This window comes from Bubalus kerabau, chromosome 5, assembly GCF_029407905.1.
Source record: "Bubalus kerabau isolate K-KA32 ecotype Philippines breed swamp buffalo chromosome 5, PCC_UOA_SB_1v2, whole genome shotgun sequence".
Taxonomy (NCBI): Eukaryota; Metazoa; Chordata; class Mammalia; order Artiodactyla; family Bovidae; genus Bubalus; species Bubalus kerabau.
Window position 1 is genome coordinate 56,801,867 of NC_073628.1, and position 14,023 is coordinate 56,815,889.

General features: G+C 38.3%; 1 protein-coding gene across 4 annotated transcripts in view; it reads right to left on the reverse strand.

Moving 5' to 3' along the window:
- RBBP5 (RB binding protein 5, histone lysine methyltransferase complex subunit) overlaps positions 1–14,023 on the reverse strand; it is a 39,708-nt gene that overhangs the window by 11,372 nt on the left and 14,313 nt on the right. For all 4 annotated transcript variants that reach the window (XM_055581730.1, XM_055581732.1, XM_055581728.1 and 1 more), the window contains exons 2-10: positions 13,445–13,470; positions 12,440–12,612; positions 6,111–6,251; positions 4,722–4,884; positions 3,479–3,588; positions 2,277–2,396; positions 2,036–2,189; positions 1,869–1,940; positions 818–935 (exon numbers count right to left, since the gene is read on the reverse strand). In XM_055581730.1, the coding sequence (XP_055437705.1) occupies positions 818–935; positions 1,869–1,940; positions 2,036–2,189; positions 2,277–2,396; positions 3,479–3,588; positions 4,722–4,884; positions 6,111–6,251; positions 12,440–12,582 (1,021 nt within the window). In that variant the 5' untranslated portion in view covers positions 12,583–12,612; positions 13,445–13,470. The remainder of the gene's footprint in view (positions 1–817; positions 936–1,868; positions 1,941–2,035; positions 2,190–2,276; positions 2,397–3,478; positions 3,589–4,721; positions 4,885–6,110; positions 6,252–12,439; positions 12,613–13,444; positions 13,471–14,023) is intronic.

A 14,023-nucleotide genomic window follows, 5' to 3' on the forward strand; every position in this document is an offset into this window, starting at 1 on the left:
ACAATCCAAAACATCCTATAGTCCTGACAGTCTTCCTAAGATTCCTGAGGCATACAAGATATCTTATGTCACAGAAGTGAGGACTGGCACCTTCAGGCTGGAGAGAACTAACCTGAACGCCAATTCCTTGATTCCTGGCACCATAAAGAAGCCCAGCAGTCAGTGACAGTGCCAGCGGGGCACACTGCGCATTCATACACACAAACCCCGCCAGACGCAAAGCCCTGTGCTTACACACTAGGGGGCTATAAAGTGAGGTATTTATTCTCAAGGTGTTTCCTATTTAGAAGTTCAGAAGCCAAGAGATGAAAATAACAACGATCATGATCTATTAGAAGAGAACATCTGAATGCTCATTATGACCTAGCTACTATCGTGAGCCCTCTACACGAACTGTTTCATTTATTTCCCACAACCCTAAAAGGCAGAGTTTTTACAGATAAGGAAGTTCAGGTTTAAAGAATAAGTATTCTGTCTAAGGCAGTCTGACTCAAGTCCATGCTATTTACCTCCTGTTACTGACAAAGGAATGACAATACCCAACAGCAGCTCAGCACCCAGCATGTGTGGGTGGCTTTGCTAGGTGCTGTATGCAAATCCTCATTAGAGAGCTGCTCAAGCCCTAGTAATGCCCATATAAGCTCTGAGTCAATGCCTTACAAATAAAGATTCTAAAAGCACTATTAAAAGTGCAAGCTTAGAGAAAAAAATTAGACTAAGTGCTGAAATGAATTTTCAGCACAAATTAACAATGAGTACTGAGTTAAAACAATCATTTTTCCTTTGGGAAATACTATCTGCAATTGAGAAATATTACCTGTCTGTTCAGGTTCACTCTTATCTTCATCTTCAATATCAAACTCTGATTCCCTTTCTTCATATTCTACATTTTCATCCAATTCTTTGAAGTCTGGCGCAAATGCACTCCAGTTTTCCTATGCCACAAACAAAATACACTACTTAACCATAGAAGAAAGCAACAGTCTGTAATTCTAGACATTAATGACATAAATGAAAGGCTTGGGCATGAGAGACTCAAAATTCTGAGATCAAATTTGGCAGATAATAAAAATTAGATATCTATAGGTTTTACTATCTTAAGGCATTTCCTATCTTAAACATGCCATATTATTAACTGCAATTCTTTCATGAACAACTGTCTTCTTTAAAACATTTTAAGGATTTAAAAAATGATTTTACTTCTTTATTTGGCTGTGCTGGGTCCTCACTGCGGCACATGGGCTTTCTCTAGTTGTGGCAAGTGGGGCTACTCTTCACTGCTGTGCATGGCCTTCTCAACGTACCGGCTTCTCCTGTTGCGGAGCACTGGCTCTAGAGCTCGGGCTCAGAGTTGCGGCACAGGGGCTTAGCTGTCCCACAGCATGGGGGATCTTCCCGGACCAGGGATCGAACCAGTGGCCCCTGCATTAGCAGGTGGATTCTTAATCACTGGACCACCAGGGATGTCCTTAATCTTTTTAAGATGTAATTCTGAGGTAAAATGTTAAGTTTTCTTATGACTACATGGATTAAAAATATAATTAAAATTTTCAAAATAAAATCAAATGCAAAACAGAATCTAACTGAGCTGAAAATAGGAAAAGCACAAGAAAGCTCTATCTTAATAAGCAACAGAAAAATATACCAGGAAGTACCCTAGACTTTCTCCCTGAAAACAGAGCTAGTAAACTGGCTTTGGACCAAGACCCTCCTAGTAAAGTAAAACTAGCTGCAGAGAGCTATCTGATCAGGTTAGAAGAATCACGTGGAAAAGAAAGTCATTAAAGTAACTTTTGTCTTACTATTTGCAAGGGTCATTGATACAGAGAGAGTATCTAGTTTCAAAGCATAACTAGAAAAATACTTACTACTTGATTTTGTGCCCAGATAGATACCACTCCACTAGAAATGGATGCTATGATGGGTCGAACAGGATGCCACTAAATTTTAATGAAGCAAAGAAAAGTCAGTTCTAAGAGTGAATCCAGTTTTCTGTGTTACGTAAGTAACAGCAGCAACCTCTCATCCTACTTACAGCTACATCCAGGAGGAGCTCTCCTCTGGTCCCGTGGAGAATCTTCACCAGGTTGCCAATGCTCTTCTCCCAGATGTACAGGGCATGCTGCCGGGCTGACCCTGCCACTATGTACTCCCCATCCCCAGAGAAACAGCATTTCTTCCACGGGGTCCTAAGGACAAAGAAAGTACCCAAGGAGAACCAGAACCGGACCCCAGGTACTGAATGAGCACACATTCATCCGGGTTATGGCACGTACCTATTCACCAAGTCCTGCAATTTCTGCATGGGTTCAGGCTCTCCATCTCTTCCACAGGTTAAGATTTCTCTACCGTCATAAACTCTGATTATTCGATCCGCTGTGTTAATTAAAAAGCAACTACAGAAACGATAAAAATATCAACACCAGAGGTCAGAAATCTGTTCCTGTTAACATTTTCCATGGCTACCAGTTACTAAGAATACCACAAGACAACAAACAAATAAGGAAGAGACTGAGTGAAAATCTAAAATAATGGACCAGACTACTTATGTATCTACTTGTCACCTTTCAAGCTAAAATATAATGTGAAGTGAGAAAATGCTTTATATCAGTACTTCCTGTGTAATCCCTGAACCCTATATGTACCAGTATTTGACTAAAATCCAAAACCTATATATTGAAACCAGTTTCCCAAATTTACAAGTTTACAGTTAAATATATATAAACACTTCATTCCTCTGGCTTATTTTAGTTACAGTACAATATATTCTTCTTAATGAGTTAATAATATATCATTTGGATTGCCCAAATTTTTAACATTGGAAGTGTTGGAAATCTGTCTAAAATACAACTTATTTTGCCACTTTCTTACAGACTTCACTAACTTTTTCTGAATTCAAAAGAAATTGAACATGAATGTCTTCTAAGTGTGAACGGTGATTTCTATACAAACTAAAGTGACCATCCCTTCTCTTACTGACAATTTCTCTTGTTGACAACCTATTTTCTTCTTGTTTCTGTTGATATCTACTTCTAGTTGGGTAACCAAACTTACTAAGAAAAACATCTGAAAGTAAGAGGATAAATAAGTTTCACGTAAGTAAACTGCATATTCAATTACTATGTGAATTCTGTGGTATCAATTCTGATTACAATATAATAAATAGTTCATCTCTGCCCAGTGCTTACCATGTGCCAGGCATTTTGGTTCTATGCACAGACCACTCAGACATCTTTTCTGTAAAGCAACTGCCTGTGAACCTCCGGTAAGATGTGTCTGCTGGCTCAATGCAGTAAATTTTACAAACTTAAGAACCAGACAGTAACCGTTTCTATAAATATTTTTTAAATAAACTCTTAAAAACTTTAAGTATAATATACACAAAAACTATGACTCTCAATGTATTTTGCGTTCTGCTCACTTTTAAGACCGTCTCTAAAGAGACAGGCCGCACTCACCTCCCCTTCCGGGCACTCACCTCCCCTTCCGGGCAAATTCTATTGACTTAATGGCTGTGGTATTGCTTGTTCCAGTTGTTACTCTGAAGGAAGCAACAAGATCCTGAGAATCGGTTTTTAGGACCAAAATCTAAAGTTTAACAGAGAAAAAAAGTAAGTAAATATTCTGATAATTTACAGTTATTAGATACGGGTTCTGTTTTTAAAACTGGGCAAAGACTGGGTGAAAACCTAAGTATCTCTATTCAACTTGCTTTTACCCCTTTCAATTAAAGACAATGTCTTAACTTATGTTTAAAAGACGGTGTTTAACATTATCCACAAGAGACAGAAAGTGGAAGCAACCCAAGTATCCATCAACAGATAAACAGAATGTGACATACACATACAATGGAATATTACTTGGATTTGAGAAGGAAAGAAATTTTGAAGACATGTGCTACAACATGAATGAATCTTTAAGAGCATTATGCTAAGTGAAATAAGCCAGTCACACGCAAAAAATACTGGATGAGTTCCAAATTCATAGAAACAGAAAGGAGAATGATGGTTTCCAGGGGCTGAAAGGGAGTAAGGAACAGCAAGTCATTTAATAAATACAAGGTAAGTGTGAGATGAAAAGAGCTCTGGAGATAAATGGCGGTGACGGCTGCACAATACCGATGTACTTTACACTACTGAGCCGCACGCTTAAGGGTGGTCAAGACAGTACACTGTAGGTGCATTTTACCACAAAAGTACCCACAACCCTGCCACTCTCTTAGGTAGCCATACTAACTGATATGACCCAGTCAAAAAGGAAAAAAAAAAAATGCAATGGAACTCAAACTCTAACAAGTTTGAAAAGGATCCTAAAACTTAACCTTTTTTTTTAACCTAACTTCTTACTACACAAAACAACAGACTGACGTGGCCTAAATTATACAATATTTTCAGACCAAGATATCAGACATCTTGTTAGCAATATTCCATTGATGATTTTTAAATTTTATAATTTAGTAATGGCCCTTTATTGCTAGCACCCAGTAAAGGCCCTCCATCCTCTTCTAGATTGAATAGTCTCTGACCACTCTAAATCCAAAGAACAGAAATTATTAAGGCATGTCAGAACAGGCTGTATTTGCCACAGGCAGGAAGCACACTCAGGGATAGAAGGGATAGAAGAAATTTCAAAGAAAAGAGAACAAGTAAACATGAAATGAGCCAACATGCAGGATGAGTGATGCTTACTTATTTCACCAGCTCCTAAGCTTCCAGGCTTACCTTGCCTTTTGCATTTCCTGTATAGATATATTCTCCTCGCCTATCAAAAGATGCAACCACGTTCAAATCGGAGTCATCGTCTACGGGCAGAACGACATGTTTGGAATCTGAAAGGGTCAACATGACAGGAGCAGATTTCATGGGACACACGAGAACCTTGTTCCTGTTTAAAAATATGAATAGCACATTGGCAGTTGCTATGGTATCAGAAAGCTGACTCTCTGCCCTTTTTCCCTAATTCCTATCCACTACCCTCATCAACCTATCCAGCCCAAGGATATTTAAAATAGTTGAAAAAGACCACACTCTAAATTTCTAATAATAGGGAAATGACTGAGTAAAGTTATGGGATCCTACCTTGACAAAACAAAATGTAATCATTAAAAATAAATATGAAGATGTAGCAAACTGGTAAAATATGCATGAAAATGAAAAAGCAAAACATCAGTTAAAACTATGTAAAAATACATATTTGTGTACAGCTAACACAGACAAATGCTTTGTGAGCTAGTAAGTGCTTTGTGAGCTATGCAGCACTATATAATAAGCTTTAAACTTAATGAGAACTTAACTAAAAGAGAACCTAGAGAAATGAAAATAGTTGTATCTCAGTAACTGAATGGTGGGTAACTCTACATAAACAGGAGAAGGCGATGGCACCCCACTCCAGTACTCTTGCCTGGAAAATCCCACGGACAGAGGGGCCTGGTAGGCTGCAGTCCATGGGGTCGCGAAGAGTCGGACACAAGTGAGTGACTTCACTTTCATGCACCGGAGAAGGCAATGGCAACCCACTCCAGTGTTCTTGCCTGGAGAATCCCAGGGATGGCAGAACCTGGTAGGCTGTTGTCTATGGGGTTGCACAGAGTCGGACACAACTAAAGCGACTTAGCAGCAGCAGCAGCTACATAAATATAATTTTTAAAAATATTTTATTTATTTGGCTGTGCTGGATCTTAGCTGCTGCATGTGGGATCCAGCTCCCCAAACCCAGGACCCCTGGCACTGGGAGGACACGGTACTAGCCACTGGGTTTCCAGGGAAGTTCCTTAAATGTAGTTTTCATAATGAACTATTTCCGGTACTAAAGAAATTCAAACAATTGGGGGAAAACCCCAGGTCAAGAACAGTTATTATACTTATTTCTATCTTTGCCCATTTCAAAGTTTTAATTATTATAGGCCAGTTTTTAATTGTAAACTACTACCACAATATCTTTGAAATCGATTCAGAACCAACCAAGACAGAAAAATTCATTCATGTAGAAGAGGTTTGAAGAGATGTGTGCTTTTGTCTCCTGAAACCTTAAACTGAAATTACCATGAGCTTAGAGATAATTCAGACAGAATCAGACCCACCCCAGGAAAGAATAGCTCAGATTAAACATACTGATCTCGCGGATGATACTGGACTTTTAAGATGGGTGAAGGGAATCGAAACCTCTGGTCGCAGTCGCCTGACAGGACATCCCACTGTGACACTATGTTATCAGTGGAAGCGCTCACAAGCTTATGACCATCTCGACTCCAGCTGAGAAGGAAAAAAGGGTAACTTAGCACATATTCTAAGTTAAAAATACCGTATCACCCTTACAGATAAAAATGCATGAGTCACACTTATCGCCCTAACTGTATGGGTCACCAATGTTTCTTCTTCTTCATTTTTTAAACATATACTCAAATCTATAAGCTTTCCTAACACTAAGCAATAAATGTTTTCATGACAAGATATCTTCATATCTAGCAACAGAAGCTCTTAACAGTTCAAGATAACAATTTAGATGGCTCAGTGAAAAAAGAGACTCAAACATTTTAGAAGAGTGTAAAAATCAGCAGGCCCTTAAGCGTTGATTTAACAAAAGCAAGTTTTCTTCCTCTTGAAGGCAGGAGGAGTAGTTGAATTTTCTGAATTTGGCCCTGCAGTAGCACCATCATAGTATAAGCTAAACAATAGAGATAGGTATCTGTTATTTAAAAGAATTAAGAAAGAAATTAATTCCTCCTGCTAAGTATAGTTAAACATCCTGGACATTATACAGAAAACAAAGGTAAAGAAGAGCCAGACTGGCTGGGTACGGTAGGATCGGAGGAACAACACAGCTGTGAGATCCTTGGGTTTTCTCTTTGCCTCCTATGTCCTGGGCCAGGTGATGGAGATGTCAGCAACCGAGCAGCTCAATGGGCACACACACTGAGCACACGCCCTCCCGGAGAGTCAGGACAACCAACGGACACTGCCATAGAGATAGCACAGGTATTCGAACCTAACAAACATGTCAATGCAGCCACCATTAAAATGCTTCATCACGCAATTACAAACATGCTTGGAACAAATAGGGGAGAAAAGAAATCTCAGCAAAGAAACAGAAGATGACCAAATGGGAATCTCAGAACTGAAAAATATAAAAACTGAAATTAAAAAAAAAAAATTCAAAAGACGGGTTCAGCAGCCAGTGGAAAAGAGGAAAGAATCAGTAAACTGGAAGACAGAATATAAAATCCCCAATCTTAACAAAACAGAAAAAAATGCCATGAAAAAAATGAACTGAGCCTCTGGGACCTGTGCGACTATAACAAAAGATCTAATATCTAATATCCATGGCATCAGAGTTCTAAGGAGAAAATAAAGAGCGTAAGGCTTAAAAGTATTTGAAGAAATAATGACTGAAATTTTTTCAAATTTGACAAAAGATATAAAACATACAGATTCAAGAAGCTAAGCAAACCTCAAAGAAGATGAATTCAAAGAAATCCACTCCAAGACACAAATTTCTGAAAACTAATGGCAAAGAAAAAAGACCTTGAAAGCAGCAAGAGGAATGACATCTTACCTGTGAGGAACAACAATTCACATGACAGCAAGTTTTGCATCAGAAACCATGGAGACCAAAAGGAAGTGACATGTTGTCAAGTGCTAGAAGAAAAGACTTGCCGTCCCCAATTCTACATCCAGACAGCAACCTTCAGAAACAAAGAGGTAAATCAAGACCTCTGTCACCAGCAGACCTACCCTAAAAGAATGGCTCATGGAGGTTCTCTAAGCAGAGAAGAAATCTCAGATCATCAGGAAAGAAGGAATCTTAGAACATCAGGAAGAAAGAATAATGAAAAGTGTTTAAAAAATTAAATACTTTTTCTCAAGGTCTGATGTTTGAAACAAATATCCTAACACTGTCTTAGGTAGGTATCAATATACATACAGGAAATGTTTAAAACAATTATAAACAAGGAAGGGAAAGAGAGGTAAAGTTTCTATGCCGCTCTTAAACTAGTGAAACGTCAACGTGAGTAGACTGTGATAAGTTATGTACATATAATGTAATATCTAGCAACCATTAAAAAGCTATACAAGCTGGACAAAGAAATAAACTCAAAAATAATATAGATAAGTCAAGACGAAATTCTAAAAATAGTTCAGTAACCTACAGAAAGCCAAAAAAAAAAAAACAAGGGAAAGAAAACAGAGAAACAAAGAACAAACAAACAGAAAAAGAAACCCTAAATGAGTCTTAATTCAAATTTTGCAATGAATAGGATTTGCTACTTAGGAACTTATAGGAGGTAACACAGTTCCATGGTTAAGAACACAGGCTCAAGTCAGATTTATACTCAAGCCTAGACATTATGACCTTCTAGCTGTGTGGTCTTGCGCAAGTTATATAATCTTTCTGAGCTTCAACTTTCTCATTTATAACATGGAAATAATAACAGTATCTGCAGACGAGAGAATTAAAATTAATGCACATAAAACTCTTAGCACTTACTGTGCTCAAAAACCATTATTTATATCAGAGACAAGATAAATGTATTCCCAGACTTGACACTCAATGCAGAGAAAGGCAGGAGTGAGCTGAGGAAGCGCGTGTGGTGGGACTGAGCTCACGTGTGCACACGAAGGACTCAGCGCCTCTCCCACCACCTCTGGAACACTCCCAGGCAACGAGAGGATCTTTCTGGGAAGGCCAACCTAAAAAGGAAGGTGCCTACAAATGCTGTAACTTGAGGGTTGATAACAAAGAGGTCAATGGTCCACCCAATTTCAGTGGGTGAAGAGAGGGTAAGAGGGTGAGCCAAGACTCACATACACTGTAGTAAGAAGTCACAAGTAAGTTCTTGAAATTAAACTAAGAAGAATATGCATAAGTACTTTAGAAATATTAAGACAAATATCAAGAGAAACAAGCCAAAAGAATGGAAGTACACTGGGAATGGGAGAAAGCTGGGAAACCGGGAAAGGGAGAAACAAGGGACCGCTTCTGCGGCTCCTACACTGCAGGCAATCTCACGGCACAGCGGAACGCCAGCTGGGACTCCACTTTTCCTTTAGACCCTCCGCATCTTAATAACTTTTTGTTTTACAGCAGGCTTGTGTTTCTGTTATAGTAGAGGGAATTAACAATACATTCTTCAGTTCCAAATTCCGTAAGTTCAAGAACGAGGGATTCTCATACATTCTCACATCTGATAATACTGTTTCTTTCCAAAAGACAGACAGGTCTTGGAGTCTTAAATATCATTTTTTCTACCTATCCCGTGGCCCCCATCCAGTGCTTGAATATCTTCTGCAGCAACTGTAAGAAGAGACAACAAGCCCAAGAAGGGCCAGTCCCACTGGTAAGTTCTTCCCTGGGCAGTCCACCCCATCCACGGGCACTCTGCTTGGGAGCTCGTCTCTATTCTAAGCTAACATTTGTTTCCCCATAAATTCCACTCACTATCTACGAGTCCTGCTGCTTCTCCTTAGGTCAATTTCTGTGTGGCATATGTCAGTTCTGTAATAGTTGAAGACAACTATTATACCTATCCGAAACTCCTCTTGGTGAAATTTTCTTAGTCCTTAATATATACAAATATTATACAACAATTAATACATAAAGTCATACTCTAAGTGAGGCTGGATCAAAGAAAAATGCAAGATGTGTGTAATTACTGACCTTAACTCTCACATATAAATATATTTAACAAAAATCAGGAACAGTTACAATGCACACATACCAAGTAATACTATACCTATGTACACACACACATATATATCAATACAGAAAAACATCTCCCATATATTAAGTGGAAGAGGAAGCTATAAAACAATGTTTCCATTTTAAAAAAATGCACATTTACTTGTCTATGTATATTTTTATATATGTGAGAGATACAGATAGATCTTACAGATAAAAGATATATTTCATTCTCTAATTTGGGCTTCCCTGGTGGCTCAGATGGCACAGAATCTGCCCGCAATGCGGGAAACCTGGGTTTGATTCCTGGGTTGGGAAGATGCCCTGGAGGAGAGCATGGCGACCCACTCCAGTATTCTTGCCTGGGGATACCTCAAGGAGTAGACAAGGGGCTTTCATTTTTTACTCTATATACTCATATATTGTTTGCATGTTTTAAAGTTCTTAATAATCAAGTTCTGTGACAAAAAATCTTCACTAAGATACCCCACTCACCAAACAAGTACACATGTGTCTATTGTACCCCAGGTATAATGCTAGAAGCGGGGAACACAGCAGTAAAATGGCAGACGAGGTTCACTGTCCACACCCCTTACCATACGCCAGGGCAGATATTCACAAAACAGCTGCGTGCAACAACGCACAGCAGGAGACACACACTGCGATTCCCTGCATCTCCCTCAGATCTTACATTAACATCTTCATCCAAGCGGGAGACCTAAGGGCCGTCACTGCAACTTCTCTACTTCACTCACACCCTTTACCTAATCAACGCCTATGCCCTCTAATTTCTACCGTCTCTCACATCTGCACCATCCAGCTGCACTCCTATCGCATCCGTCCTCACCCTCTCTAACCCAGACCTCTGCACTCCTGTTTTCATTTGCCATCCTCTTTCCCACACGCTGCTCTAGAGATTCTTCTAAAATGAAAGGCGCACCGTGTCACCTTTCTTCCTACAGAGCTTTAACGGCTGCACAGTACCACCCGGATAAGACTTCAACTTACAGGGCAGCACCTACCATGCTCCTCGGAGCGTGGTTTACCTTGGCAGCTGCCCTACCACATCGTCCACAGCACAGTCCAGCGAATCTGAACCGCTGCGGTTCCTCCTGTTCCCATGCTCGTACCAAGCTGACGTGCTTTTGTCTCTGCAGAGCTGTCTGCTTGGGATACAACTGGGAAACACCCACTCATCTTACAAGTCTGAGGTCAGAAATCACCTTATCTTTGAAACCTTTTCTGACCGCTATTCTTCTCCAATACAATTCATCATTTCCTCCTTTGCACTTTTGCCTCCACTAAATTTCAAATGTAGTTCTTATGTAGGACCTACGAACATTTAGTACTTGTTTTTGTCTCCCCCAAACCCTAACTTTTACCCTAAATGCTTAAAACAATATCTGGCACATAATTCATGTTCAATGTTTGCTGAAGAAATGATTGTATGAGAGAAAAACTTTTATGTGCAAAGACACTGACTAAACACTACGTAGCAGAGAAACAAAAAATAATCAAGCAAATTATGGTTTATCTACCAGAAGATACATAGCCATTAAAAAAAGTTTTTAAAGGCTACACAAGCAGGAAAATGTCTGGTGTTAATGAGGAAAAAAGCAAAATATAAAACACGGCATACAAACTTTGCTTTTAAAAAATATATAGTAACAAATCAAAATATTCATAGTAGTTATATCTGTGTGGTAAGACTATGGAAGATAGTCTTTCTCTTTGTATTGCATTTGTACTTTAATTTTCTAAATATTATATTCTATAATAGAAAATGCGAGTGATTTAAGTGGCAGCGTGTAGAGCTGGACGGTGGTGACAGCTGCACAGCTCTGAGGATAAGGTGAGCGTGCGCCTAGCTGGGTGCGCGCTGCAGCACGTGAGCTACACGTCAGCAAGGCTGACAAAATGTACGTGTCTACTTAAATCTTCATTGCAAAAGCATAATAATCAAAAAGAAATAAAATGCAAAAGAACTAGAAAGGGCCTAAGAAATTATATAGGCCAGTTCTCTCATTTTACATTTTAGAGAAAAGTTCTGGCCAAAGCTGCTGGTTCATAAGTGGCCAATCCTAGGCTGGGATTCAGGCCTCCCCGCAAACCAGTGCTTTATAATACCACAGCTGCTTATATTTAGGCCAAAGGAAGTATGTTACTTAATAAATCTAGACCGGAGAAGGGGTTTTTGATCCCAAGCTCATTTAAAAGAAGTGTTGCCCCAAAATAAAATGTTCGGAAAGAAACAGTCCCTGAGAGTAAGAATAAAATCAAAGGGAATTTATTTAATATCAGATTTCAGGTCAATATTTTTGATAAAAAGCCTTAATAACTACAATTCAATGAAGGAACAGGCATGTCTGTGATCACTACAACTGCTGTAATTGAGGAACAGGACAAGGCTGGACACCTGAACATTCAAGCTTCCCTCCTAACCAAGATTTTTCTCTTCTAATGAAAAGGTCAGTATCACAAATAAGACCTGCCATCTGCTGCAATCTGCAAATGTCTCATTTCAGTACTGTGAGATTCTCAGACAGAGCCTGACACTGATCCATACTGCAATGAATTTCTCCCCACAAGTGCTCAACATCAGCATGCGTCAATCTTTCTACAAGCTATGAGAAATTACGTTACTAATGGCCAAAGACTCAGAACTTTAAATATTGAAATTTATCTAGTGAGATTGGCAATTATACAGTTACAATTCATCCCAATTTAATTCATATTTAATACATTAAACTTTAAAACGCCTTACCATAAAGAACAGACTGGATGAATGTGTGCACTAATTATTTTAGCAATGCCTCTCGTCAAGAAATCCCAGATGACGATTCGACCGTCATTGCAGCCGACTGCAAGCAGCGTGCCCCACCTGTTAAAGGTGCAAGTCAGGGCCATGCTGATACAATCCAAAGTTCCATCAGCTTCCTAAAAATTAAAATGAAGGTAAGAAACAGACAATAATACCCAGATATCCAAATCATTTCTTAGAAGTTTCTCTAACATCTATGATACTTCTTTTGAATTTAAACTATGATACATACCAAAATAATCTATGTGTGTTCTTTTATTTATTAAACTAACCAAAATGGAGAAATATTTATAAAAACTAAAAGAATTATTACAAACAGATGTGACCAATCCTTTATATTACTACTACGACTTTATACAAATTCTCCACAAGGCAATTAGGCAAAATAAACCAGGATTCACTAAGAGTCATCTTATTGATCAAGCAATCATAGTTCTTGAAATTTATTCCAAGAAAGATAATCTATTAATAAAACAAAACCCCTAGGAGAATCAAATAAATTTATATTAATATCAAGCCATGTAAACACTCCAAGTATTACAAAATATTTCTACATTTTAAAAAGTAAAGCACACTTACAGTATACATATTATTACGTAAAAACACTAAATTATGTAAAAACACTAATCAAAACTATAAAAATATACAAAAAAACACATTTTCATACAGGTGATAGTATGGTTTGTGAAAAATGCTTTAATCAAAGTCTTTTTAAATTTAAAGGGACATGAACTATAAGATTTACAACATTGAGATTTCCAACCAATATGGACTGTCTACTTTCCACCCTGTTCAAAATTAAATTTTAGTTATTTTTATAGCAAAAGATCATCACACTTAATGCTTCTATTATCAAAGAAAAAAAGATGAAAATGTAGTTTTCACTCTACTCAAACATAAAAGCTAGCGAGTTACCATGTTTCTAAAATCACAATATTACACTCTTACCTCTGGATAATTCTGCCCAAAGGACTCTGCAACAAAACAAAGAAAGAGAGTTGATGGAACATGTGCAACATACCAGGAATCGTCCAGCGCACCGTGTACAGAATGGCCTGCAAAGTGTGGGTGGGGAACTGGGGCTTGTGCAGGGACTCCATGAGGTCACACTGATTTTTGTTATCATACCAACATGGCACTTGCCCTTTACTCTCATTATCTCTTAAGTTTACAAATAAGTTCTACTGATGCTATTCAAGCTGTGAAACACTGTGAATACAGAATCCAGCCAACTTCTATCTGGGCAAACATTAAACAGGTTTGTAAAAATGCAAAACAATACCTCTCTTCTCACTGAATATTTTTTCTTTTGAAAATAGTTATTTTTCATTAAAATGTTTTTAATGTAAACATATAACAGTGTGTTTTACAGTTACTTTTATATAACTTTAAAAGCTCAAATCAGTCAAGTTATCTTAAATCCCAACTACTCTCTTAAACCCTTCACTAACAGCAGTCAACCAACAGGATTCATCTCCAGTCCAAACAATAGCACTTAGGCTATAACACAATTTGGTAGTTGGTTAA